The following is a 26,725-nucleotide window of genomic DNA, read 5'->3' as shown; positions in this document are numbered from 1 at the left end:
CCATCCCCAGTTGGTCTCTGACACCCTGGTATCCGCTGTGGCCCCTCGCAGTGCAGCCACATCCCCAAGCAGGTGTGCAGCTCACGGGCTTTTGGACCACTGAAGCCAGGTCAGTCCCTGGCTTGGCCCTGCTGCCTGAGAAGCACCATCCGCATCAAAGTGAAATCCCCTGGGACGCTGTCACAAGAAATGTCGCCCCACCCAAGGATCCTCCCAGCTTTAACTCACTTTCAAGTAACTTAAAACAATGCCAGGGCCTTTCAGCAAATATAAAATGAGCCCCCGCTCACTTTCTTCTGGGAATCAAAACCGAGAATGCTGGGGGAGGAATGATGTCTGTAAGTGCAATCAGGGGGCCTGGAGGTTCACACTTCCTGCTGCATGACTGCTCTCTGCTCAGAGCTTGCTTTTTCTCCTGCTGCTTTTCCAGGAACGGGCAGAAAGACTCGTGATAAATGCATCAGCCATCTCCAAGTGCCAGGGCACTGGAGGCTTCGAATGCATCAAGCCAGACCTCGCGTAGGGCCACGTCTGCAGGACTTCTGGGCGGGCCCTGCTCGGAGCTACACACTAGAGCTTCCCCTGGCTTTAGCTGTTCTCGGGGGGCCCAGGCCAGGCCTTCTGATGTCATAATAAACATCACTGACCTTATAAAATTAGAGCATTGATGCATTTTTCATGTCTGAGAATCACACTGAATTGTGAACATCTTAGAAGATGGCCGAATGCTGCATCTAGGTTTTCTCTTCCTCTTAAAGGTGAATTATTGAGCAGGAATGCTCTTTGCCCAGGACCCCACCCTGGCTCTGAGATTCCCGAGTGCACCCAGCTGGTTACCATTTGCAAGGTCAGATCCATTCCCATCGGTGCTGGGGGAAAAAAGAGGAGCACTGTTGGAGGAGGGGCTTCCTCCAGGGGGTGGGGGAGGGAGAAGGCTGAGTGGCAGCTCCAAATGGAGCTGCTCACCACCCTTCAGCAGCAAATGGCGCCAACAGGAGAACACTTTAGTGTGGAAAGAACACTGCTGGAGCCAGGGGTGCTGTCTGCAGGATGGAGACGGGATGCAGGTTCATTTGCAGAGCATCACGGGCCGTGGCACAGGTGAGTAATTTAAAGAGGTAATTGAGATAATATGTGAGAATAATAACCTTAGCTGTCAAAGGCTCTTAAAATTTCTCATTTGACTTCACATTTAAGTGGATGGATCTGTAATGTAGTGAATTTCACATCTCTGCCCAGGAAATCTTGAGCTTTGCACAGTATTCTCTGCAGAAGACAAAGTAGTTGCCCAAACCATTTTTCATAATAAAATGTGTTCTTGAGCCCCAAAGAATTGCTGAGCATGACACAATATCCGCATAGGGGCGACACTTTGAAAACAACGGTAACAACAACAGCAAAAACCATGTCAGACACTCAGCGTTTCCTCCTGAGATAAGAACAGCAAAAAGAAATTGGTCTGCTGGGTGGGGAGACAGGCTGGTGGGGGCACAGGAGGGGAGGTGCAATTCTGCGCAGTAGAGACTTTAACCTTGACCAGAGAGAGGTCTGGCTTTTGTCCTTGCCTTCCGGGAGGTGACCTCTAAGCCCTTGGAATGTCCTGCCGGAGGGAGTGGCTTAGTTTGCCTGAGTCACTGGAGAGACCTACAGTATGATTTAAGGTAGGAGCTGGTTACAATGGAGAGTTGTAGGGTAGGGGCTGGCCACTCTAGAAGGATCAACTATGTGATTTAGGGTAAGGACTTTTGGTCACACAGTTTCAGCCAACTCGGGAGAGACCAGAGACCGAGATCAGCCATGAGGGCAATCCCTCATGCTTACGCGGTGGAGCCCCAAGAAAAACTCTGGACACCAAGGCTCAGGTGAGCTTCCCTGATTGGTGATTTTCCATGAGCCTTGTCACACATTGATCCAGGGACATTAACGCTGACCACAAGCCACAGGAGAAGACAATGGAAGGTGGGTGTTTGGTGCCCTCCTGGACCCTGCCGGACATACTTCTTCCCTTGGCTGGTTTCCATCTGGATCCCTTTGATGTAATAAGCTGTAACTGGGAGTATAACGGCTTTCATGGCCTCTATGAGTCCTTTCCATGAATGACGGAAACCGAGCATGGATTGTGAGTTGCCTGTTTGCACATTCTTTCTACATATGGAGAGCGTCCCTCTGAACAAACATAGTTTTCATACAGAGTTAACGCCTGTCAAGTGCATTCTCTTCCTGATGGGAGCACAGAGGGACTCCCTGCCCCTCTCGTGTGCTCCCCTAATACTCGGAACCTGCCCCTATGGGGCACTCATCACACCAACTGTGCTGTCCGGCTTGCCTCATGTCCTGGGCCATGCACTCCTGGAGGTAGGGACACGCCCAGTTGACCCATAAAGCCCTGAATCCAGGAGAGGGCCCCTCAGATGCCTGGGACTCAGCAGGTACCAGTTACTGATGGGCAGGTGTACAGGCTGCCTTCTACCAAAGCTGTTTCTTCCATTGTGGTTTATGACCTGGCGGAGGGTCATGAACAGGAAGCTGTTGGCATGGGGCCTGGCTGGAATGGCTGTCACTGTCATACCAGAGCACTTTGGTGCAGTGAATTCCATGGAGATGGGTGTGGATAGGCAGGTTTCCATGGCTCGTGACTCAGCTACCCACCTACCAACTCATTCATTCACTCACCAGGCTAAGGTAGGGCTGGGTCAGACAATGAGGGAGTCACAGAGGGTCAGATGACGCCCTCCTCCAGACCCCAGGATGGTGACACACCATGCAGGGACTTGCCAAGGACCTGGTTGGGAAGTCCCCATCCTCTCTGAGGTCCAGAGGGGAGATGGGTCTGAGCAGCTCAGGGAGGAGACTTGCTTTTTCTCTTCCTTTTCCAAATCCAGGGAGCTGAGTAGTGAATTCTCTGCCCCTTAAAAGCTCTGAAGGCAGCCTCAAGGGCACATTTTTAATAAAGGTCAAGCTTCTGCATTCTTGCCTTGGGTTATTTGCCTGAAGCTTGTCCAGTGACAGGGAAACCAGAAAGGGGTTGATGGTGCCTGGTCAGTTCTGGACACCCTCCCCAGCTGCTTCTGACATCAGGGATCCTGTAGCCTAAAGCTGGAGTCAGTCAGCAGTGTCACAAAGACACCACTGTCCGTCCATCCATCCGTCCATCCATCCATTCATCCATCCATCCGTCCATCTGTCCATTCATCTATCCATCCATCCATCCATCCGTCCGTCCATCTATCCCTTGAAGAAATATTTATTGAGCACCTACTGTGTTCCCGGCCTCTTAGGGCATGATTATAACTAAGACAAAAGTCCTCGGCCTCAGAACTCAGCTATATTCTCAACTTTGTCAATTTCATCCACACCCCTTGACCCATTTCTTCCCATGCCACCTCCATGCAGTCATGTCACAGACGTCTCTCTCCTGCCCACATGCTTCTCGGAGCTCTGGAGCCTAAGTCCTCTCACTGGCTGTTGTTGACTTTTCCCATGGGTGTCCCAAAGGCCCTTCAAACTCAGCCCAACTCGTGACCGGTCCTCCTCCAGGGTGCATGACACGGAGCCCCCATACCTAACCCATCTACAAGTCTTACTGATGCTACCTCCTGAATCTCTCTTGATGGTCCCCTTTGCCCAGAACCGCCAAGTCCAGCATCATCTCTAGCCTGGAGGATTCACTGGCCTACCCTCGCCAGCTCCGGCTCTCCTTCAATCCATTCTCCATGCAGCAGCCAAGAGCACTTCTCGAAATGCAAACTTGGTCATGTCCATGCCTCTCAAACCTTCCGTGGCTTTCCTCTCCTTGGGGATAGAGCCAGCACTCCTCAGCCTGGTTGGTGCCTCGGTACCCCTCTAACCTGTCTGGTCTGATCCCCACCCCCTCTCCACCTCCCCAGCCTTCACGTGCTCCCTTATATCCGTGAGGCTCCCTCCCACCACAGGGCTGTCTGTGCATGCTGTTCCCCGTGCTGTTCCCTCCCCTCTCCATGGAGTTAACTTCTGCTCCTCCCTCAGATCTCAGCTCAGGGGGCACTTCTTCAAGAAATCCCTCCCACACCTCCTCTTAACCCCCCATTACAAGCTCCCCACACACGTATTTGTGCAAAGGTTTGGCGTTCAGGTCTGATTTTTCCTCCGCTAGATGGTAAGCTGGGTGAGCACAGGAACTTCATCTGCTCTTTTTCACTCGTTCCTTGGTTCTAATCTCAGCACTGGCCCAGGGCCTGGCACCTACTGGGGGTTCCAGTACCAGTTAGGGAATAAATGATTACAAAGATAGAATTGCTAAGGGAGGAACTTACAAAGTGTAATGGAAAAGCCGAATAAAAAGAAGGCATCCTGTTGCGGGGGGGCAGTGGGATGAGGGGGGAAGTCAGCTTTTCGAGGGGAAGGGGCCTTACAGTAGAAAGTTTCAATAGAGCAGGAGTCCTCTAGAGCAGCCACAGGGAAGATAACCTGAGAGACCAGAGGGAGCGGCATGTGTAAGGCCTCGAGGTGAGAAACACTACAGTATGTTTGGGGAAATCGGGGTATGTTGGTAGAGAGGAGGGGAGAGCCTTGTGCAGGGGGAGAGGAGGGGAGGGCTGAGGAGGAGCCGAGAAAGACAGGCTGAGGGCAGCTTAGAAGGGGTCTGGGATTCCGTGCTGCAGAGTCAGCGTTGATCCTGACCTTCCCGCATGACCACGCCCCTCCCAACAGGTGCCGCTGGCAGCCCCGCCTCCATTTCGAATTCATCGTGCTGCACTGGGTTACAGTCACCAGTTTTGGGGTCTGTCTCTCCCAGGGGACCGCACCTTGCACAGCGCCTGGCACACAGCGGGTTCCCGTCAGTCCTTTCCAAAAGCGTCAGTGATACACAGCGTGGATGGGGAGGGAAAGAATGTGGCGGCTGGAAGGCCAACGGGGAGGCTCCAAGCCCGGGTGTGTGATGCTAAAGGCCTGAGATGGAAAAATGGTAGAGGACCCGGAAGATGGGAGGAGGAAGCCCTGGGGGTTTTAAAAGTCGTACTTTGCAAACGGCTTGGCTTGGGGGAAGAGGATCGAGGGGAAGGGAGAAGCAGGGCTGAAGGATGTTTCTAGCTCTGGAGGCCCCCATCGGATGCGGCATAACTGTAATAGAGAGAAGAGGCGCAGAGGAAGGCTCTCGTTGTGTGGAGGTCAGGAGCCGGTGGATGGGGTCAGATCACTATGTATGATCCTCTCAGCATCACCTGCTCACTGTGTGTCTGCGTCCTCATCTGTAGGATGGGGGACCTCGTAGGTAGTTGGGAAGTTTGCGTGAATCGATACGCGTAAACGCTTCGTGGATAGGGCCTGGCAGGTGGTGGCACGTAGATGTCAGCTGCTGTAACCCCTGGGTGGACAGCTCTGTGCCAACAGGTCTGCCAGCTCTCCCTCGTGTCTCAAGACCGAGGGATGCAGCTTTGGTGCCGTTGAGGCGGCCCAAGGTGTCAGCAGCTCTTCTAAAAGTGGGTGCCACCAAATGGGGTGAGGACCCATCTTGGACCTGGGCAGGAGAAAGGACACTCGGGGGACCTCTCCATCTGCTGAGGTCAGGACTGGCCCAGGGCCTCGGCCGGCTGGTTTCTCACCTGCCCTGTGTCCCGGCTTCCGGAGTCTGTGAGTCTGGCTGTGGGATGGAGAAGGGGAAGTGGGTGGAGGGTGCAGGGCACACGCTGATCTAGAGTCGGGAGGGCTTCTGTCCTGATCCGGCAGTGGTTTGGGGCAAGTCGCCGCTCTTCTGGGGGCCCAGATTCCTTCCAGAGGGGTGAGGAGGTTGGACAATGCGACAACCATTTCTTTCAAGTTCTAAGTCTCAAAGATTCTAAGTCTGTTTCTGATGTATCAACTATTTCCACTCTGCCACGGATTTTTTTTAAATGTCTCCCATTATTAAGTATGGAACGTCTGACACATACGTGACTGTCACTTTTTTTCCCCTCAAACAAAGGACTTTAAGTTCACAAGTGGAATATGTCAGCAGCGGAGGGAGATGGTCTTCAGCCTATCAGGCTCTTGTGAATGTCTCGTTGTCACAGAGGCGGGAGACAAGGTCAGTCGCTGGGCTGCTTGGAAAGGATCAGAAACGTGTGTATTTGGGGGAGTTTTTAAAAGGAGAGGGCTTGTGCTCGCCCCACCCAGGGGCTGGGATCTGGATCATTGGTGGGGGAGGTGGGGATCTCCTCTCATCCAGCTCCAGGACCTCCAGGACCCCGCTTCCTTCTGGAGGCCACACCAGCCCCCGCTCCACCCACAGCCCCTTCTCCTTGCTCACGGGCGATGTCCTGGGTCTCCCCGTCTCAGGACCCTTGCTCCCACTGCTGGGTCAACAGATCAGCATCTCCATTATTTTCCAGGGAGGGAGGTGCATTCTGGGGCCGGATCCTAGGAAAGGCTAAGGAAGCCTGCAAAACGCTGGCCTGAACTGGCCGTCTCCCCAGGCCTGCTGTTCTTTCTGGGATCCCAGCTCTGCCAAGAGGTCTTTCTTCGAGGCCATGCCCCCTGAAGCACAGCTGACCCGCGTCTAAATGACGTGGTGGAATAATGGGAGTCCGATGTAACTGATTAAGGAGGGAGCAGGACTGCCGGGCAGCCGTTGGGCCCATCTGCAGAATTCCCGCATTCCGGCCACAACCAGTGGTGGGGGGTTGAGAGCCGTCTCCACTGGGTCTCACATCCACACACCGTTTGGCGGGTGAGTCACAGTTCGTTCCTGCTTTGGGACTTGGCACCAGTCCCTGCACCCCAGTGGGGAGCAACTGGGAGGGAGTTTGTCCCTGGGACTCAGAGCAGGTGTGGATGTCTCCCTGAGCCCGGGGCCAGGGAAGCTGCCTCTCTGGGGCCCGCAGACCTGTGGGGTGGTTTTCTGGGCCAACAGCAGAGGGCAAGGCAGGAAAGGCAGGGCCCGGGGCTTTTTCTCTGGCTGCACGAGGAGGGGTGGAGGCACAAGATCTCCTGGGCCAGGTCTTTCCTGTCCCAGCCTGGGGAGAGTCAGGGATCTGAGCTCAGAGACAGGCTACCAGCGTTTTCAGCCACTTCTCTGGGTTCTTTAAATTCACGGAGCTCCCTCCGGCCGTGGGGTCTTCCTACGTGCGGTTCCCTCTGCCTGGAATGCTCTGCTCCCCTTCTCCTGGTATTAACACGGCTGCCACAACCTTTTTCTTGAAACACCCTCTTCTCCTGGCCTCCCGGCGGCCACATCCTCCCCATCTTCCTCCTCTCGCTGGATGCTTCTTCTCCTTTGCCAGCAACTTTTCTGCTTGACATTTAAATACTGGGGGAGCCCATGCTTGACCCTGTGCCCTCTCCTCTCCTTTATCCACCCTCTTTCATGGAGCAACTGCCTCTAGACCCATGGCTTTAAATTCCATTGCTGAGCTGATGACATCTAAATTTTATCTCCTTTCTGGGCCCCTCCTTGGCCTGCAGACTTTCAAACCCAACTGTACCCTTGGCAACTCTGATAGGCTGTCAACCAGAATATGACCAAAACCCACTCGAGATTCCCTCTCTCCTGCCTTCTTCAAAGTCCTCCATCTCAGGAAATGGTCCCCTGTCCATTGTTTAAGCCCCAAATCTAGGCACTACCCATCCTTCTCTTGCTCATCCTCCGTGTTCAAATCATCAGCAAGGGGCTTCCCTGGTGGCGCAGTGGTTGAGAGTCCGCCTGCCGATGCAGGGGACACGGGTTCGTGCCCCGGTCCGGGAGGATCCCACATGCCGTGGAGCGGCTGGGCCCGTGAGCCATGGCCGCTGAGCCTGCGCGTCCGGAGCCTGTGCTCCGCAACAGGAGAGGCCACAACAGTGAGAGGCCCGCGCACCGCAAAAAAAAAAAAAAATCATCACCAGGGCCCCTGACACTACCCCCAAGAAGTCCCCAAACGGTGTCTCTTGGGATTCATCATCACCGGCCTTGTCGGAGCCGCTCTCATCTCGTGCCCGCACTGATGCAAGAGCGCCCGGGGTGGTCGCCCTGTGAGTAGAGACACAGTTCATGTTCCAGACAGCAGCCGGGGCGGGGGCGGAGCGTGTCACCTCACTGGCTTATAACCCTCACGCTGTCCTCAGGATCAAGTCCCAGCCCCCTGCCCTGGCTGAGGGGCCCCCGGAGGCCCGGCCTCTTCTCGTTCCGCTGCACCTCCCTTTAGCCTGCTCACCGTGCAGCCCCTACACACCAGGCTCCGTGTCTCCCAGGGAACTCTGTTCCGTGATTCCCTCGGCCTGGACCGTCCTTCCCAGGATCTTCGCGTGTGCGCCCTTTCTGACATCGCGCCTCCCCAGAGAGGCCTCCGCCGGCCGCCGACCTCAAGCAGCCACCCTGGCCCCCCTCTACCAGGCTGCCCGCAGTAAATGCCCCGGTATTTCCTCTGTGATGTGTTTGTTATCTTTCTCCTGCCTCTAGAATGTAAACTCCATGAGAACGAAGGTCCCCCGGAGTCAGAGCGGTGCCTGGTGATGCAAGAAGGAACGACCCTCGTGGAAGGAGGCAAGCGTAGAGGCCAGGAGCCAGAGCAGGATGTGCAAGAGCATTTGGGGCCGAGTCAAGGTGGTGGCAGAGGGGATGGAGGGAAGTGGGAGAAGTTAGGGAGAGAAGGCCACTAGGATGGTGACGGGTTTGGGGGGCTGGGCGTGAGCAGGGGGTCTCAGGAATGACTCTGGGTTTTCTGGGGTGGACTTTTCGCCGAGGTTGTAGGAGGTATAGGGTCGGGAGGGGGCGCGTGGCAACAAGAGAACAATTGTGAGTAACATTTGGGACATGTTGACTTGCCCAAGAAAACCGGAGCAGCGACGTCCTGGGGCAGCTAGATGGAAGGTTCTGGATCTGAGAAGAGGCACGAAGGTGGACGTATCAGTGCACCTTTACCTTTACAGGCGGTACAGAGGGTCCTGGGTGCGGCTAAGCCCTCACGGGGAGTGGGCAGAGGGAGAAGGGAGGGGCCTGGGGACGGCGTCCCAGGGCCTGCCGGGTCTTTAATCCACTGGATGATTTCCAGCACCTCGGACCCCAGGGACCACCTCCTCGCCTTGTGAAGCCCCCTGACCCTAGGCTCTGAGACCCCACCCTCTTCTGTGTCCCTCTGACTACCCCCACTGCTCCTTTTCAGTCTCCATCACCAGCTCCTCCTTCTGGAATGTTCTGTTAACGTTCACGTAGCCTGCGCTCTCCGGGGCCTCTCTTCTCCCTCTGCCTCAGAACGTGACCTTATTTGGAAATAGGGTCTTGGTAATTAGTTAATTACAGATGTAACTAGTTTAAGATGAATTCATTGGATTGGGTGGGGCCCTAATCCAATGACCCGTGTCCTTGTAAGAAGAGAAAACAGAGACACAGAGACACACAGAGAAGGAAGATGCCATGTGATGACGGAGGCAGAGGCTGGAGTTATGTTGCCACCAGCCAAGGAGCGCCAAGGGTTGCCAAGGAGCGCCAAGGGTTGCCAGCGGCCCCCGGAAGGTGGAAGAGGCAAGAGGATTCTCCCTTAGAGCCTTCAGAGGGAGCATGGGCCTGCCAGCACCGGGGCCTCTAGAACTTCCAGCCTCTAGAGCTGCCAGGAAACTCATGCAACGGTCAAGGATAAGTTGGTTGATATTGACCATGGGAGGGTCTGAGCCTCCCACCTTCGCGCCTCAGGATAAGCCACCTGCCCCCCCCCCACCCCGGTGGCCGGAAGCTGCCCCCGCAGGAGTGGCCCCATCTGCTGGAGCTCAGGGTCTTCGCCCGCTGGTTTTCACTTTGCTACCTGCCCCAATAGCCAAGATGAGGAACCAAGGGCTGTCTCCTCGGCCTCTGCAGATGCTGGGCTTGCCGTTTCTCGGCAGGGCACCATTTGTCACTGATGCAAGGAGGCAGGTGAGGCCCAGCCTCAAGGTGACCCATCCCTGCCACCCAGATCCATTCGGTGTGGCCCCAGCCGCAAGCAGCAGGAGATCACGCCTCTGGGAGGCATCTGAGCACCAGGCCCCTTGGTTTCTGCCTAAGGAGGGCTAAGGACACCCAGCCCCATCTGTAAGGACGTGGACCCCACAGAGCACAGAGACACTGACCATGAAGAGGGAGCTTGTGCTTTGGAGCGAGGCCCTGGCTGGGTAGCTGCAGCTCAGACCGGAGGCGCTTCCTGCTACTCAGCTACACGTCCCGAGTATAAGACTGGCTCCAACCAGTTTCTGCCACTACCGACTTCTCTCTTAGGTCCCCGCTATGTAAAGAAGTACCCAGACACCCATGAGTTAACCCACTGGAGTGTGCCCCAGACCCCACTCTAGGGGAACGCCAGAAGATTCTGCACAGTGCCCCTTCTTACTTACAGAGAAGACCCCTGCGTCCAAGTTTCTGAAGCTTCTTCAAAGTGCTCCCAGAGGCAGGAGGGCGTGGACCCTCGGGGCACTGACTTTGCCTGTGGTTCAAGGCACTCTCCAAAGTCAAGACCATTCACGGATGCTCTGTGTCTGATCTAAAAAACTCTCCTGAAGTTTGTATTCTACCCCACGAAACAAACTGTATTTGTTTCAGTAAAACAGTGGCATTTAAAATTCATTACGACTTAACATTTGCTCCTCTTCCCACACTCTCTGGTAAAAGTGATACACTTTCTGTCTGGCTCTGTCGATGTTCTCCCATGTGGACAGTTCATCACGAGCCCAGAGTGGGGGGGACTGGCTGGCGGGCTGGGGGATCTGCAGGATGGAGGGAGCCAGGCTAGGAGGAGCCAGCAAGGTGCACTCATCTGAAAGCCCTGGAGTGTCCTCACTGGAGGGGGGAAGCAGCCAGAAGCTTCCCAGGGGCCATTCTCACAGCTGGAGTGGCCCCTCCTGCTGCCCCTGGGCTCTGGCTCAGTGTGTGGTCTTCCACTGCTGGTGGTTGGAGGCTGCTATTAGAAACCAGCCGGCGGGGGGAGAGGCTGGCAGAAGCATGGCCACATGCCAGGGACAGGCAGCTGGGAGGCGGGGGGGAGGGGACAGAGCTGGGGACCATCCCAGAGACACGTCTCCCATCTATTAGCACAGAAGCCTTGGTCACAGAAGGCCAAGCCAGGAGGCCAAATCTTGCGTTTCCTTCTCTCCACCTCCTTACAGGGGGCAAGGCTCCCACCTTCCCACACCTCTAACCCGGAGCCAGGCTGCCTCAGAGGCTGGCTTGCCAGATACCCTCCTCTGGCCCCGGTGAGCTGGAGGGCAGGCTGCCGGGGGCATCCGCCCTGCCCCAAGGCTTCATATGCCGAAGCAGGTGCCTGGACGGTGAGACGTGAGTTCCTGCCCCCTCCCTCTGCCTGAGATTACAAGGTCCCTCCCCTACCCGAGGGTGGCAGGAGACCTGCCTAGGTGGCTGGCTGGCTGAGCCCGAGAAAGCTGCATCCGTGCATTGCACCAATCCTCTCACTCAGGCAGGAGGCTCAGCTGCCGGAGAGGCAGTTGAAAATAGAGTCTAAGAATAAGCGGCTTAGTCCGGTTTGGAGAGGGGCCCAGCTGGGTAGGGGTGGGCCGAGGCCTTGGGGAGCATCAGCTGGTTGCAAGGGAAAGAACCAGGCACTCAGAAGTTCCACTCACCTTTCTTCCAGGGACAGGGATCTCTTAAAGGTGTCCTAGTGCCCTTGGCCAGATGTGCGCCCCACCCTCTTGCTCCAGAGCCGCAGGGTCAGGTGGCCTGGGTTTATTCCTTTTGCAAACACAGGCCCAGGCGAGGCCATCTAAACACACAGCACAGCCTCCCCTCGCTCAGCACAGCCCTGGCTGTTTGTGTCCACAGGACCCCTGGCAGGCAGAAGGGACATTTCCCAGAGGCCCTCAGAAAACGGTCCCGGGGTAAACTGGCTGCTTGACTGCCTCTTGCCTGGAAGAGGTCCCATTGCGCCCCAAAGGCACAGCTGACCCACCCCGGACCACTCTGGGGTCCTGATGCAAGAGGCCGGGGGAAATCTGTTCTGAATCTGGACCTCTGGGGGAAGAAATGGTGAAGCTGGTAGTTCCCAGAGCCCCTTGGCTAAAGGAAGCAGCTCTTCCACAGCCTGGGGCCCTTGCCGCGCCCCCTGCCTGGGATACTCCTTCCCATCCCTCTCAGCCTGGCTGATGCCTGCTCAGGCTGGAGGTCTCAGTGGAAGTCACTTCCTCCTGGAAGCCTTCTTGAACACTGGGCTGGATGAAGATCTCTTGATGTGTCCTGTGGGCACTTAGTCACTCATGCATTCAATCCTTCATAACATAAACAGGTACTGTGGCCCGCAATCTGCCAGCCTGTAGGGTCTGTGTCCTCTAGAGGTCACAGTGCAGGGGCTGGGGAGGGTGGGCAAGTCCCCTAAGTTTGGGAGAAGCGCTGCAGCTCCCGAGACCCAGAGGACTGTGCTCCCCCCAAAGTCGGCCTGGAGCGGGTAGATGCCGACGCCAGCGTCCCCTCCTCCCTGTTCTCCCTCCTCCCCCGTTTCCATGCTTGTCTCCGCCTGGATGGCTGTGTCCAACTGAGATTTTGGGGACACGGGGCCCCTGCGCCCATGACCCTCCGCGGGGAAGATCGCCTCCCGCCCGGCCAGGCTGCTCAGACAAAGGCTGCGCCACCGCGGCTGCTGCTGCGCGCGCGGATTCGATTCCGCGTGCCCCACCCAGCCTTTAGTCTGGCAAACAAATCCATTTTTTTAAACAAATGAAAGCTGAAATCTCTTCCCAAACATTTCTCCCCCTCTGGGATGGAGGGAGGAGCAAAGAGCGCCCCCAGGATGGCAAGCAGGGCGACGGACGCGGGTGGAGTGGGGCGGGCCAGGAGCGCGCGCAGCGGGAGGCGGCCGCCGGCGCGAGAGCGCGCAGCCCTGGCGGCACGTCCCCGTTCTCTCCCCTGGGCTGGGGAGGGCCGAGCCGTGCCGCAGTCCGTGGGGCGGGCGCGGGCGCAACCTGCCCAGCGCTCCGCGCAGGGCCCCTGCACTGCAGCTGCGCCGGGCGTGCAAGCGTGCGTGTGCGCGCGTGTGCATGCGCGCGTGTGTGTCTGTGTGTGCACGCGCGCCGCCCGGCCGCCGCGCCCCAGTTCGCTCGGCGCTGCTGTCCCCTCGCCCCCTCCTGTTCCACCGCCGCCCCTCCCCCTGGCCGCAGCGCGCGCACCTCCACGTCCCCGAGGCTCTAATAGAGAATTTGCCCCGTAACCTTGGGGGCGGGAGGGGCAGAGGGAAGGAGCCGCGGAGGAGAGGGGAGAGGAGAGGAAGGCTTCTGACCGCCTGGTCGCTGCAGCATCTTCTTCGACACACTTCTTCACTGCCAGGCCACAGGGTTGGCCCGAGCCCGGGGACCTCCACCCTCTGGGCCGTCCCAGCTGTCCCCTTTGCACTGGGAGGATTATGACCCTGGCGCTGCGGCTGCGGTTCTGCTCCCCCCCCCCCCCCCCCCGGCACCGTTATTGTGTATCAGGCTGGTGAAATGCTGCGAAAATGATCCTTGGGTAGATAAGTCACTTGTACTCATTTTTGGGGGCGGGTAGGGGGGATGGAAAACAACAAGGAGAGGGTAGTTTTACTCTTACACCTTGGCAGGGTGGGCGTCTCACGTTTCCTCTGCCCTGGCCCCCCTTCCCCTCCCACTATTGAAAGGATGCCTGGCCAAGCCCCAAAGGAAAGAGATTCATGGGGTCCTTCGGGGCCCCCATCAGCTCTCTGTAGGGGGGTGGCCCTGCCTTGTCCCTTCCCCAACTCCTGTCATCTCTCCTGTATATTCTGCCAGGGGCTGGGGGGGTGCTTATTTCAACTGGAGGCCTATGGAGCTCAGAGCTCCAAGTCCCGGCAGAGGGGGCTGCTGGGGAGCAGGTGTCCTGCTTGGCCGAGGACTCAGGGACGTGCTTGTCATGAAGCAGTTAACGTGGCTATCTCTGTCATAGCATCCTCTCCTGCCGGCAACCTCCTGGTACAGCCTGCCCTCTGGGCTTCCGGGGGGACGGCTGATGTTTCCTGTGCTCCGAGGCAAGGCACTGCCTGGCTAGACTTGGCTTTCTGAAGGGCTCCATCTTCCAGGCAGGTCCGACACTGACTGGTCCCTGCATCCTGCAGTGCACCCTGGTGAAGTGACCTGGCCACTGAGGGAGAGCCAGGGCTCTGCAGAGTTCCCTGTTCCCTTTCCCATTTGTTCTGCAAAACTGAAACCGGATTTCCTGCACGGGAGCCCCTGGTCACCCTGCCCTTCTCTGTTACATCCTGCAGGTCATCGTCACAGCGCCGGCTGGCTTCAGCCTCGGCCAGGGTGGCTGCCAAGGCCAGCCTGGCGCTCCCAGGCAGCCACTGCCAGGGTGCAGACGCCTGCTGATCCAAAACCACCTCTGGGAACAGCTCAGAGGGTTCAGTGGCCAGGGCGGCTGCCAGCCACCCTGTCACTGCTGGGGCCGGGGCTGGGATGAGGCAGAGATTTACACACTGGGTGGCCCAGGAAAGCTGCCTAAGGCATGTGGCCAAGCCCAGAGAGCCTCCAGCGAGCAGCAGCAAGGGGAGGTCTGAGAGCGGAGAAGGCAAAGGGCTGCTGAGGATGGGGGGAGGGGAGCTTAAGGAACTGACCCCCACAGAGGGCCTGGGTCAGCTTAGCTGAGGCCCAACACCTTGGGCCGGCAAGGTCTCTAGCAAGGTACCCCACAGACAGGCACCTCTGAGGCTGCCCTGATGCTAAGGGCGGGTGTAAGCCATCCCTCCACCCTGTCTCGGTGCCCAGAGCAGACCATCAGCTCAGCCCCCCAGGCCAACTCTGGGGCTTCCCCTGGGCATGCCCGGGCATGGAAGAGCAGCCTCTGCAACTTTTCTCTGCAGAGCCTCTGGCGCCCCAGGGGGAGCAGCCACCGCTCAGCACCCCCGTGCAGCAGGCCAGCGGCTCTCAGAGAAGCATCCTTGGCCATCACGTCCTGCCCCCTGCCTTGGAGCCTCTGGGGGCTCCCTGGCCCTCCGCCCTCAGCTGGGTGGGGGAGGGCTTCCATGAGAAGGTGTGGCTCACGGTCCCTAAAAGGCAGAAGCACTCAACACACAGCCTTGAAGTCCAGGCCTTGGAATCAGAAAGAAGCCCAGCCTGGGCTGCCTTCCCCCAGCCTCGCCCATTGCTGTTGCCTCTGAGAGGCTCAGGGCTTGGTGATGGCCTCCAGGAGCTCCCTCTGCTTCTAGAAACTGCCCTGTGGCTGGGGGTGGGGCAGCAGAGGATGCCTGGACCCTGCTGCCCCAGGTCTGACCGGAGAGGGGCCTCTCAGCAGCTCAGGGGCTTGTCTGGCCACTCAGACGTCCTGGGAAGCCCTGGGTCCAAGCTCGCCTATTCACTCTGTCCCAGGGAAAGACCGAGATTGAGGGTGGGGACCAGCCGGTCCTCTCGAGGTGCGACTTGCACCCTGAGCAGCAGAAGTTAGGAAACCTGGATGCTTCCTCCTTTTTCACACCTTGCACACAGGGTTCCCAAGTGTCCCTCTCCCTTGGGGCCTGGCAAGGTGACCCGAGCGCTGTTCTTACCGTCCAGTGACAGCCAATCGTGCTGGGAGGATGGGAGTGTGGGCAGGGCCCGAGCTTTGTACTCAAACACCACCGAGTTGGAGATGATCTGGTTGTTGAAGGCAACTTGTAGGGTCACAAGACCAGTGTCATGGGCTGAAAGCAAAAGAAAGAGCTGTCAGGGAGGGAGGGGGCGGGGCATGGGCACACTCCAGCCTCATGTACCCACCCAAGGCCCAGGAGGACCCTCTCCCCATTGCCCTTCATGGATTAGCCCTGCCTGGGCTTGCTCATTCCTCAAGGTCAGAATGAGGGGGGAGGGCATTTAGGTGCAGCATTTGCTTTGGACTCCTTTGTGCTTATTTCTCTGTTTCGCCTTTTCCTGCAAGCTTGTCCTGACTCACTTAGCATGGCCTTCTGTGTATTTTCAGAAGTTCTTCTGCATCCCTGATGAAGGCAAAAGCTTCGGCTGTGGCTGTTACTCTGAGCCCAGTGGTGCTGGGCTGGAGGCTGGCGTAAACCTTGCGTCTCCCCCCGACGCCTGGACGTCAAGCTTCGGGAAGACCGGCCCTTCTGGGCCTCGTGAGCTGCTCTGACCCCGACACGGGGCTCAATGAAAGCTATTGGTTGAGTGACGTAGGGGACATTCTCACTGTTCCCAAGAGGAGAGCCTACCTGTGGCAGAGAGACCTGCTTCATTTCTGGGGGTTGAGGCTGCTTTTGAAGTCTTGGGGGCCGGTGGGTGTATGCAGGCTGCTCCGCCCCGCCGGGCCTCAGCCTCCGGTAGACAGCAGGGTTCTGTGCTCTCTGCCCTGCTTTTCTGGAACCAGCGCCCAGGGCCTCCCCAGGACACATTTCCAGGGAGGACGCACCCGGGGATCGTGTTACGGTTTGGGCTCTTGGTTTCCCGAAGCTTAGACTGGAGGAAGCCGTCCAAGTCAGCTGCTCCCCAGGGCAGAGCCAGGGCTCTGGCTTCCCTCTGAGGTCTTCTGATGCAGCCCTCGCGGCCCACGGGAAAACCAACTCATTGAGGTGTGGCCTCTCTCCATCCCAGGTGTATGTGTTACGCAATGGTCCCCAGAGCAGGTCTTCAGGAAGTCGTTGCCCCAAGATGACCAGTGTGTTTTTGTTTGTTTGTTTGTTTGTTTGTTTGTTTTTGCGGTACGCGGGCCTCTCACTGTTGTGGCCTCTCCCGTTGCGGAGCACAGGCTCCAGACGCGCAGGCTCAGCGGCCATGGCTCACGGGCCCAGCCGCTCCGCGGCATGTGGGATCTTCCCGGACCGGGGCACGAACCCGTGTCCCCTGCATCGGCAGGCGGACTCTCCACCACTGCGCCACCAGGGAAGCCCCAGTGTGTTTTTTTTTCCCTGTGCTTTCCACCCTGGTGTGGTCCCTCGGCTCCAGATCACAAGCTGGCTCCATGGTGGCTGGGGTACCACTGGAGCTCCCGCCGCGCCTCTCTGGGCAGGGGGCCCCAGCCAAGTCCAGACCTCCCTAGGCTCTGATGGCGTCCCCAGGCAGATCTCCAAGCTCGTGGTCACTCGCCTTCCCGGGAGGTTTGCCTGGTTTACCAACAGGAGGGCAGGGCGTCAGCGAACTCCTCTGGGCAAGTCTGCTGCCTCTCGCTGGCCCCTGGGGAGCTCAAGCCTTCTCTGTACCAGACGTTCCAGCTGGAGGGTCCTCCTCGCCTGCCGCTCATCTTCCACCGTCTCCTGGCACATGTACAACCTGCCGTGACGCCGGAATGGTGGCAGATCCAAAGGCATCCCATCCTTCCCCAGAGAGACAGAGTGAAGAGGACCCGTCATGGTCTCCTGGGTCCCAGCCCAGCAGCCCGGCGCATGCAGGCCTGTCACCCAGGACGTTTCCTGGACTCACGTTCCCTGCCCTGCGTTCAGTCCATCAGCAAGTCCTGGGTCCATTTCTCTCCATCCTGATGGCCACCACGGTACCCAAGCTGCCATCATGTCTTGCCTAGATGCCTGGACTCCTGCATTAGCCTCCTGCCCAGGGCACCCTCAGCACACCTGAGACCTACCTGTTCTGCTGGGATGGTGTTAGGGTGGGGGGGCACACTCCAAAGCCTCCACAGGAAATCAGTGGGAGTGTGTTGCCCAAGGGAGCCCTCCTCCTTAAATCGGGAAAGATTACCACTCTGCCGCTTCCTCTGGTGTCCCTGCTTCTTTCTTCCCTCCTACAATCCGTTCTCCCACACACCCAGATTCATCTTTGAAAGACATAATTTAGATCAAGCCACTCCCCACTTAGGACTAATGGCTTCCATTGCAAGTACAACCTAATCAGACTCCTTCTTATGACTTAGAAGGATGGACATGATGTGTTCTCTGCCATCTTCTCCAACCTGGCCATCTCCAACTCACCCCACCTTTATATTTCTTCAACTTACCAAACCTGTTCCTGCCTCAGGGCCTTTGCACTTCCTTTGCCCCCTGCCGGATGTTTTCCTCCCATTCTTCCCATGACCAGCTCCATCTCATCATTCAGGTTGCAGCCTAATGTCCCAGCCTGTGAGAGGATCTGTCCAAAGGAACGTCCCCTTTCCCAAGTTACCTTATCACATTACCATCTTCTAGTGTTTTCTCCAGCGATCTTGGTTATTTCTTTGTTTCCTTGTTTGTTTTTTCCTCTCCTACAGTGGAATGGAAGCTCTGTGAGAGCTGGGAGCCAGTCTGTCCTGATCGCCTCTTTATGCCCAGGGCCAAGGTCAGTGCCTGGCCTGTTATGGTCCCTCAATACCTGTTTGTCGAGTGAATTGCTTCAGAATGCAGTGCACTTGCTCATCTCATTTTGAATTTCATCTTTTGCCTTTGGTGACTCCAAGGAATCCAGCGTGGGGCTGTCCAGAAGCCCCAGAACAAAGTCTTTTTGTTGAGGGGCTTCCTCCATCTTCTCCCAAGACCAGGTTGCCTTTCCTAAATCCCAAGTCCTCCTTAACCACTTCTTCACCAGAGCTCAGTGGCTTGACTTGGTTTTCTCCCTCCTGACCTTGGAACACTACTGGAATCTTGCAAGAGGCAGTTTCCATGCCTGTGTGTCTTCTGCGGCCAGCGATGGAGGGGGAGCCACCCAGAACCATGTTCTTGGTCAGGGTCGAGTCTCCCCACCTGTTTTGCCTGGGCATGTGCACCAGGCCGGTGGGCAGGGGCCATGTGCACCCCCTGTGCCCCCTCTTCAAGACCATGTCATTCTAGCTCCTCAGGTGACCTGGCTTGTGCTCCCAGGCCTCTGAGCCCTTCTTTTAGGTGAGGCCAGTTTGGTTCTGGCTTCAAGTGTCCTTTCTTTAAGATCAGCTCCAGGTTCTCCAAGGCATTGGGAGACCCAGGGAAGAGGTCCCTGAGCAGCCAGCATTGTCCCCCAGGGTGCGGCTTGTTTGCATGACCAGCTCCTTCCTGGACTGAGAGCTCCTTGCGGTCAAGGTTAGAGTTAGGGGCTGGGTCCACTCCAGGCGCCTACCGGTGCCTGGCAAACTACTTGACGAATGAAGAAATGAACGAATGCATGCAGCACCCAGTGCTGTCTTACTGAGTGACATGTTTTAGTTTGGGCCTCAAAACAAGGATGTCCAAAAGGGACCCCCCCTCTTTGTGGTTAGGGGTGGAACAGGGCGGGGCCCCCAGTCCACAGGCTGCCTGAGCCTCTCTGGGTCCAAGATGCAAGATGTTAGGGGAGCCTAAACCACTAGGAGGCATAGTGACCTGGGCAGACTCTCCTGCCAGCACTGGGACCAGGAGAACTGCCTGCTGATACCTAAACAGCCCTGGACCCCACTCCCAACTCCCCGCCCCCCAACCAGGACAGAAAGAGCAAGGCCTCACTCATGAGCAGCTTCATGAATTGAGCATCTAAGCCAGGAGCTTCCTGGACCTGCCCTCATCTCAGCTCCTTGCCCATCTGGCCGGTGGTTTTTACAGATGTAGAAATGGGAACTTAGAGCAGTCAACCTCCGGGCTCAAGTCACCCGACGGTAACTGGCTGATCTGGGATGTGCATGATGTGACTGCTCCAGCACCCAGGATTTGCCAGGTCCTGGCCTGGGACACCATCCAGATGGCATGCAAAGGCCAATCTTTTTAATTTTTTTTGGAGGGGTCAGATAACTCAGGACAGGCAAGGTCTGGGTCTTCAGCCAGGCAAGAACCAGGTACAGGAAGCGGCATCTATTTATAGGCTGGGCCAGTCCCTTTCCAGCAGCAGGTGATAAGCGGATAGTTAAGAACACGCTGCCCCTCCCCCTCCCTCACCAGTGGAGGTGGGGGGCTGTGTTAGCCGCACGCAGCCCCGAGCTGTGATAGGCTGACCCAGCCTGGCTGGCGTCAGGATGGCTGCGCTCCAGCCCCAGGAAGGCTGCTGGGAGCCTGGGAGCAGGGGGAGATGAGTGGGAGCCAGCCAGGCCGCTGGTGGGGGCAGGGCCCGCAGAGGAGGCCACCACAGGCACCAGCCCTGGCTCCCTGGGATGTTTGCGGTGCAGAGGCCGCTGCGTTCAAGCGGAAGCTGAGTATGTGAGCCCAGCCCTGGAGCAGCGGCATTCTGCTCCGGTGGGCTGCGTGCGGAGATGGAGAGAGAGAGAGAGAGAGAGAGAGAGAGAGAGAGAGAGAGAGAGAGAAGAATGTTCCATGTCAGCTCGGGAGCCCCAGGCTAGGGGGATGGTGCTGGGTGAGGCAGACAGCTCGGGTGGCTGGAGGTTCAAGCTGGACCACCCCGGGTGAACCAGGCCCCTGGCACGGGCCAGCTGTACTCCTGCCCTGGGGACCCCGGCCCCACTTCTCTTCCCCACCCCTGGTCCTCCACGGGGAGCGTTCTCTCGCTCTCTGTCTCTCTCCTTTTTGTAGGCTGCAGATAACACGGAGTGGGACCCTCCGCCCTCCCCACCCGCCTCCTCGTCTGCCTTTCCGTCCATCATCTGGGCCAGCTGGACGGGTCGTCCCTGGAACTAATGATGCTTGTGAGGGGCCAGTCAAGGGGTCCTCCCAGCACCAACCCAGGGAACAGAGAACATGAGCGGATTCCTTCATGAACATACACCCCCTTTGGGGGATGTGTCAGGCACTTTTCGAGCCCTGGGGGACACGTGGTGACCAAGAAAGACACAGACCCTGTCCTCGTGGAGCCAACAGGCCAGTGGGGAGGAGGTAATGGTCAGAGGTCAAGGGCAAGTTGACCAGACAGGGACACCAAGCTACGTGGACAATGATGAGCCCCACCCGAGTGATAGGGAGAAGGTCAGAGCCACGGGGACGGCCCCCGGGGCCTCCGGTCCCTGAAAGCGAAAGGAGATGATGTGCCTGTGCCTTCTTCTGGCCACGGGGTGGCTGGCGCCACCAACCTCTCAAAGGGGTTTGTGTGGGTTATTCTCAGTTTGATGCCCCCTCCCCTGCGGTCTGCCGGGCCTTCTCCATCCCTCTCTGACCCGCTCTGTGCCACAGGGGACTGGCCCCGTGGGCCGCATGGCCTGGGCCCTCTTGTTCTCGGGACTTCTGTGTGGCTTCAGCTGTGCGAGGCATGGGTGGTGGGGAGAGAGGACGGCCTTGTGGCCCCGACCCCAGACGCAGCTCCTTTTGGGGCCCTTCCGCCCGCCTGGCTCTCACCAGCTCCTGTAACCCTTCAGGTGGAGGGTGATTAGAGTTTCCTGCTGTGACCAGTCCTGGGTGTGTCACCCTGGCTCACTGGTTGTCTGAGCAGTCCTCCATCAGGTTCTCTTCAAAACCCAGCCAAGCTCACTGTGTCCCCATCTATCATGCTAAGGGGTCCATGAGTCCAGAACAGATGCCATTACGATAGCTGATCCGGGACCCACTCCTTCACCGTGGAGGAAACCGAGGCCCAGAGTAATGACACAACTTGCTCCAGGTCACCCCCTCCAGGCAGACTCGGAGTCCAGCGCTCTGGGGCCCCGCGGCCTCTGCCGGGAGGCGGCCTCTCACCTGGGCAGTAGCAGCGGAGCACCCCGGGCTGGATCAAGGACGCAGGCACTGAGATCTGGTCGAACAGGCAGCTGTAATTACTGCTGGCTTCCTGCCACGGGCCTGTGATGAGAACCTTCACTCCTCCCTGGAGGGAACAGAGACCAGCGGGGGGCGGGGGTCAGCCCCAGAGGGAGGGATGAGGGACACAGGCCCCCGTGGCTGCACCCCCAGCCCATGTGCTTGTGGAAAATGCAGACTGCCGATTCCCGTAAGCCCTACTTTTGAGAACCAGTGTTTCAGGACTGTGGCGTGAGGAAGGGCCCCAGCCCTCCTCCCCTGGCTGTCTCAGGGGCCCCCAGATGCTCCTTGCCTTCCTCAGCTGGCACCCAGCACGGGGGCCAACAGTTCGGATCCCTGACCCCCTCCTGGAAGTGGAACTTTCAGCTCCAGGCAGAAGGGAGCACAGAGTTTTTCAAGCCTTTCCCCCCAGGATGCACCTGAGAACTGGCCGGTGGGGGGGACCCCGGAGAGGAAGTGGAGGGGAGGGAAGGGTCTTTCTCTGTCATTTGCTTGTGGACAGATTGTGTGAACTCTGAGCTACGGAAATGGGCTTAAGCATCTTAGTGGCCTCCAGGGACTGGACGTCCTGGCGGGGAGATGAGGGGAGACCCGGGATGCCCAGGGTGTGGTGGGGACAGCCAGGGGAGGAGGCTGCGAAGCGGGGCTGGGTGAAGAAGGTGATGAGAAAGAAAGCAGAACAGAAAACTGGAAGGAAGGCTCAGAGTTGGAGGGGCTCAGAGGTTGCCATGGCGGCCAGATGGCCCCCTCACTGTGTACAGACACAGTACACACAGGCACGGATGTGCTTGCAGCCTGGCTGGGCTGCAGCTGCTCCCACAGGGCGAGAGCGGGGGAGTGGGGGAAAGGGGGATGCGGGGGTGGGGCTCAGCTCACGGGGAGACGGCCCTGCCCCCACGGACCCCCGAGGCGCCCAGGCGCAGGACGGCACCCGAAGGGTACAGGCGCTCCCTGACCTCCGGCTGGAACCAGCCAGGGCAGCCACAGAGCACGGAGGGTGGCCTTATGTCTCGGTGCCCCGGGCAGTCCTGTCTGTTGTCCGAGCTTAGTGATTAATAGCAGCCTGTCCTGCCTGATGTGGGTAAAGAGGTGTAGGTGCCCTACTCAGAGCTCAGACAGCTGAGGGGAAGGCCGGGTAACCGAGTCGGGGAGGCCCGCCCTGGGGGCGCAGAGGGTGGGCCGGCTGTCCTCTGGCTCTCCTGGTCCTCCGCGGGCTCCAGTCTCCTCCCGGCAGGGGGCCAAGCTCTGCCCAGGACAGGGTGGAGAGCACCACCTAGTGTCCAGGCAGGAGAAGGTCGAGCGGCGCGCCTCCTGGAGACTGGGGGGGGGGGGCGGTGGAGGGGGTGAGGAGTGCGGCCTGAGGCCCTCCTTCCCCCACTTCTCCAGGCCAGAGAGGCCAGACCCTAGTTCTCCCGCTGCTCCTAATGCCAGTGAGACGTTCTCTCCTGCTCAGTCACCTGTTCCTGGGTGACCCGTCCTTGGCACTGGCCCATCCGTGCTCTGGAGGGACCCCGGCCTCGACACAGGACTGGCTATTGAGGCTCCACACAACGTTCCTGGAAGCAGACCTGGCCCAGAGCTGGCCTTGGGCATCAGCAGTAGGAGGGGGTGTTTCCAGGGATGAGGTGGAAGCGGGTCCCTCATAGCCCAGCACAGAAGGGAGATTCCCCTATGGAAGGGGCTCTCCCAGACTGGAAGGCCTTCCACCCGTGCTCTTGGATGGGCCTTCCTTCCTCTGCCTGGAATGGCTGGGGAAGTCATCTTACTGCTAGGCAATCAAAGTTTGGAGGGTAGTAGACAGAGCTCAGGACCGGGAGCCAAAGGCAGGAGGCCTGCCTCTGCCCCTCGTAGCTGTGTGGCCTCAGGCAAGTGGCCCAACCTCTCTGGGTGGCATTTGAACTTTAGGGACCCTCTGGCCTTGACATTCTTTGGTTCTGATATATGGCTCCGCAGAGAGATTTGGAGTTCTGTCAGAGTGGCGGGGCTGGAGCCAGCATCCTTGGGCCCACAGGCTGGGAGTGGGTTCCTGGCTGGGAGATGTACCATAGGGCACAGGTCGAACCTGACTTTGGGATGCCTGGGGGCACCAGAGGCCAGCTCAGGGCACGATCCACCCTGGATCCTGGGCAATGGAAAAGAGCAGTGTCTTCAAAAGGCCACAGACAGTTACTCTGTGAGAAAAAAAGAAAGAAAGAAAAAAAAACCCCCAGTAACCCCAATCAATAGCTGCTAGCATGAAGCCAGGGCTGCTGTGAAGAACAAAGGACTGCAGAAATTACTGGAGAACATCAGGACCTTCTCCATGGAAACTGCTGCGGGAGGGGCTCCGCATCCATCAGTTCAGTAGATGGTTTCCATGGCAACATCGGCCTGGCTGTGCTGAATCGCTGTGATGCGGGCACCTGACAGTTCTAATTGCAGCTTCCTGTGCCTGGTGCGGCAGGGGTGTCGGTGGAGGGAGATGACGCAGAAGCGTTTGGGGGAGGAGAGGCAGCCACACATGCTATCTGAGGTCTCTGTGCCCTGGGAGCCCTGAGTAAAGGACCTGGATTTCTGATGCCCCTAGGGCGGATCCTGGGGGCCCAGGGGCACCTCCAGCATAGGAGTGTGTGTGTGTGTGTGTGCGTGTGTGTGTGCGTGTGTGTGTGCGCGCGCGCGCGCGCGCGCGCAGGTGAAGAGGCAGACAGAGCAGAGGGGAAGCGGGAGCAGCCTGTGGTGGGGGAGGGATGCTCAAGAAGATGCAGCAAGATGGCCCTGGCCTTAGCATCCCTGCGAAGTGAGTGCCTGGGCACCCTCGAATTTTAGAGCTGGGTGAGGGTGCTGAGCGACTGGCTAGACCCGGGCTCCTGACACAGGTGGCAGGCAGGCTTCTTCCCAGCAGAGAAGGGGAGAGGGCGAAGGGTACCATGCCAGCCGGTATGAGGAGAGAGGAAGGACGGGGGAGAAGATGCTACCTCTGGTGGGAGAACCCAGGAGGGTCGGCCCCTGCTGCTGGACTGGGTTGGGGAGGACGGCGGGGAGGGAGTGGCCGGCAGAGCCGCTGGGGCCTCAACAGAGGCCTCTCCGAGCAGCCACGCTGGGCTCCAAAGGGCCCAGCTGGTGGCATCTGCGCATTTCCCAAATCAAATTGAATTTGAGCTGCTTTTGTTTCTGGGTAGCTGGAAGCACCGAGAGCTTCTGGAAAAGCGGGGCTGGCCGCTCCCTCTGCGAGGTGCCCGGGCCACCTTTCCTTTCTCGTTCCCATGCTGCCCTCGCGTGGCCAGCTGCTGAACTGACTTTCTCCGAGGTACAGTTTAGGGATCTGCAGGCCAGTGCTCGGATACAGGACAGAGAGGGCCAGGCCTGCCAAGAGCCCCTGACCAGTGCCCGCGGGTCCCAGGGGCTGGAAGGAGGGCCTCCGCCCGGGGATGTGCACTCAGCTCACAGGCTGAGTCCGGGGATGAAAAGCTCCTCCTGCCGCAGGGCACGGGCACCGGGGTGCCTCAGAGCACCCTGAGGAAGGACCCGATCTCCAAGGTCGGAGGACTTGGAGGGCCTTGAGGCCACCCCTGCTCAGCCACTTACAGATCAGGACACTGAGGCCCAGGAGGCAGGCCCGAGAGGCAGTGCCCCGACTCCCAGCTCTGACGTCCTTGAACCCCAGTCCCAGGCCTCCCTCCCAGCCCTTCTTAATTTGCTTTCTTAATCCCCGTGGGGAGCCAGCTGCTGGGCTGAGCTGACCTTTCACCCCAGGGGATGGGGTCACAGCGAGCCACACCAAGAGGAAACTGAGTCAGTCTTCTGGAGTCTTGGGGGTCCGTGGGGGCAGGGGGAGTTCCTGGAGGTGGGTGGAAGCGGCAGGGCCGCTGGAGCTCTTGGCTCAGTCGTGACAACCCAGTGAGGAAAGCGCTAGCATGGCTCCAGTCTTAGAGACAGGAAAGGCAGCGACCTTGCCCAAAGTCACCACCGGCTAGTAAAGTGGGGGGGCAGGATTTGAATCCAGACTGTCCAGCCCCAGCCCCGTGCTCCTCATCACGTAGGGCAGCCACCTCTGGACACCTGAGCTGTGATGAGCCTGCTGCCCGAGGACACAGTGCACAGGCACAGCAGCTCTTACACCTGCTGTATTTCTGGGATGCTCCTGTCCCAAGGGGGGGCCACTACCTGGGCTGACGTGGCATCTGAGAGCTGGGGGCATTCATACACAGTGAGCAGCCTCTTCGCCACGGCCGAGGCAGGAGGACACGAAAAGGAGCACAGTGGGCCGTGAGTTGTGATGGCCACAGAGTAATAACCAATAACATAACAATAAACTATTGATCACTTACTACGGGCCAGAGACTTTACCAAGAAGCAAGTACTATTTTCACCCCCATTTGATAGGTGAGCAAACTGAGTCACAGGGAGGGAAAATCACAGCAGAGCCAGGACTGACACCCAGGGGTGCCCCCTGAGACATGCCCTTCACCCTGGGCCTCAGTGTCCCCTTCACCAGGGCCTGGGGGAGACTGGGAAGCCGACACGGGCTCTCAGAGATGCTGCACTTCTCAGGGAACCCCGTTCACCCTGTCCCAACTCAGGCATCGTCCTGGGAGCCCCTGCCAGCGCCTGGGCCTGGAACGTGCACGGGTTTAGCCAGCATCCCTGCTCTGCCCACGTCGGAAGACCTTCTGCGGGGATTGCATCACTGCCTTGAGGTACCCCATGAGCTTCAGGGTCTCTCAGGAGCACCCTTCCCTTGGTGTTTTGGGCAGCAGCCCCTGCCCTCATGTCTGGGGAAGGTGGCAGTGGAGCCAGGGGAGCCGTGGGCAGCCACCTCCCAGGGGAGGAAGTGCCAATCTGGGCCCCAGTATGCTGCTCTCCAAGCACCTGGCAGGCGCACTGGGAGGGGTCAGGGAGCATGTCCTATTGGTCAGCAGGAGGTCAGGGAACGCTCGGGCCACTCTGTCCCCTTCCTACGCCATTCTACTTCAGAGAAAAAGCAAAGGTTCCTTCCTTAAGCACCTGGGCCACCGTGGCAAGACTTGGGTCGTCCTGCGGTCCTGGGCTTTGGAGCAGTGATTCTCAACGTCAGATCTCAGCGCCCCCCCCCGGAAGTGAGACAGACTGTGGGGTGGGGGGATGTCTTTGATTTTGCAGAGGCTGGATATACCACCAAAACCTCACAGATGACTCTTTGGAAGCTGTACCCTCCCTCTCAATTTGATGGGAATTTGTTTTTGCTTTGTTTTGTGAAACAAATCAAAAGCAATGGATACAGATGGTCTATAGTGGTGATTTCCAAATTTTTTTCCAGCAGCCCTAGGATGCTTTTTCGGAAAAAAAAAAAAAAG

At 58.4% G+C, this 26,725-nt stretch overlaps 1 protein-coding gene across 1 annotated transcript in view; it reads right to left on the bottom strand.

The window, feature by feature from the left end:
• Positions 1-26,725, bottom strand: part of CAMTA1 (calmodulin binding transcription activator 1) — a gene marked incomplete at its 3' end in the record, with an annotated part of 904,685 nt that overhangs the window by 59,921 nt on the left and 818,039 nt on the right. The window contains 2 exon segments of the mRNA XM_079696990.1: positions 15,432-15,566; positions 21,354-21,480. Of these exon segments, the coding sequence (XP_079553116.1) occupies positions 15,432-15,566; positions 21,354-21,480 (262 nt within the window).

This window comes from Hyperoodon ampullatus (assembly GCF_949752795.1).
Source record: "Hyperoodon ampullatus genome assembly, chromosome: 2".
Classification (NCBI taxonomy): domain Eukaryota; kingdom Metazoa; phylum Chordata; class Mammalia; order Artiodactyla; family Ziphiidae; genus Hyperoodon; species Hyperoodon ampullatus.
This window is presented reverse-complemented; position numbering and strand designations above follow the sequence as displayed.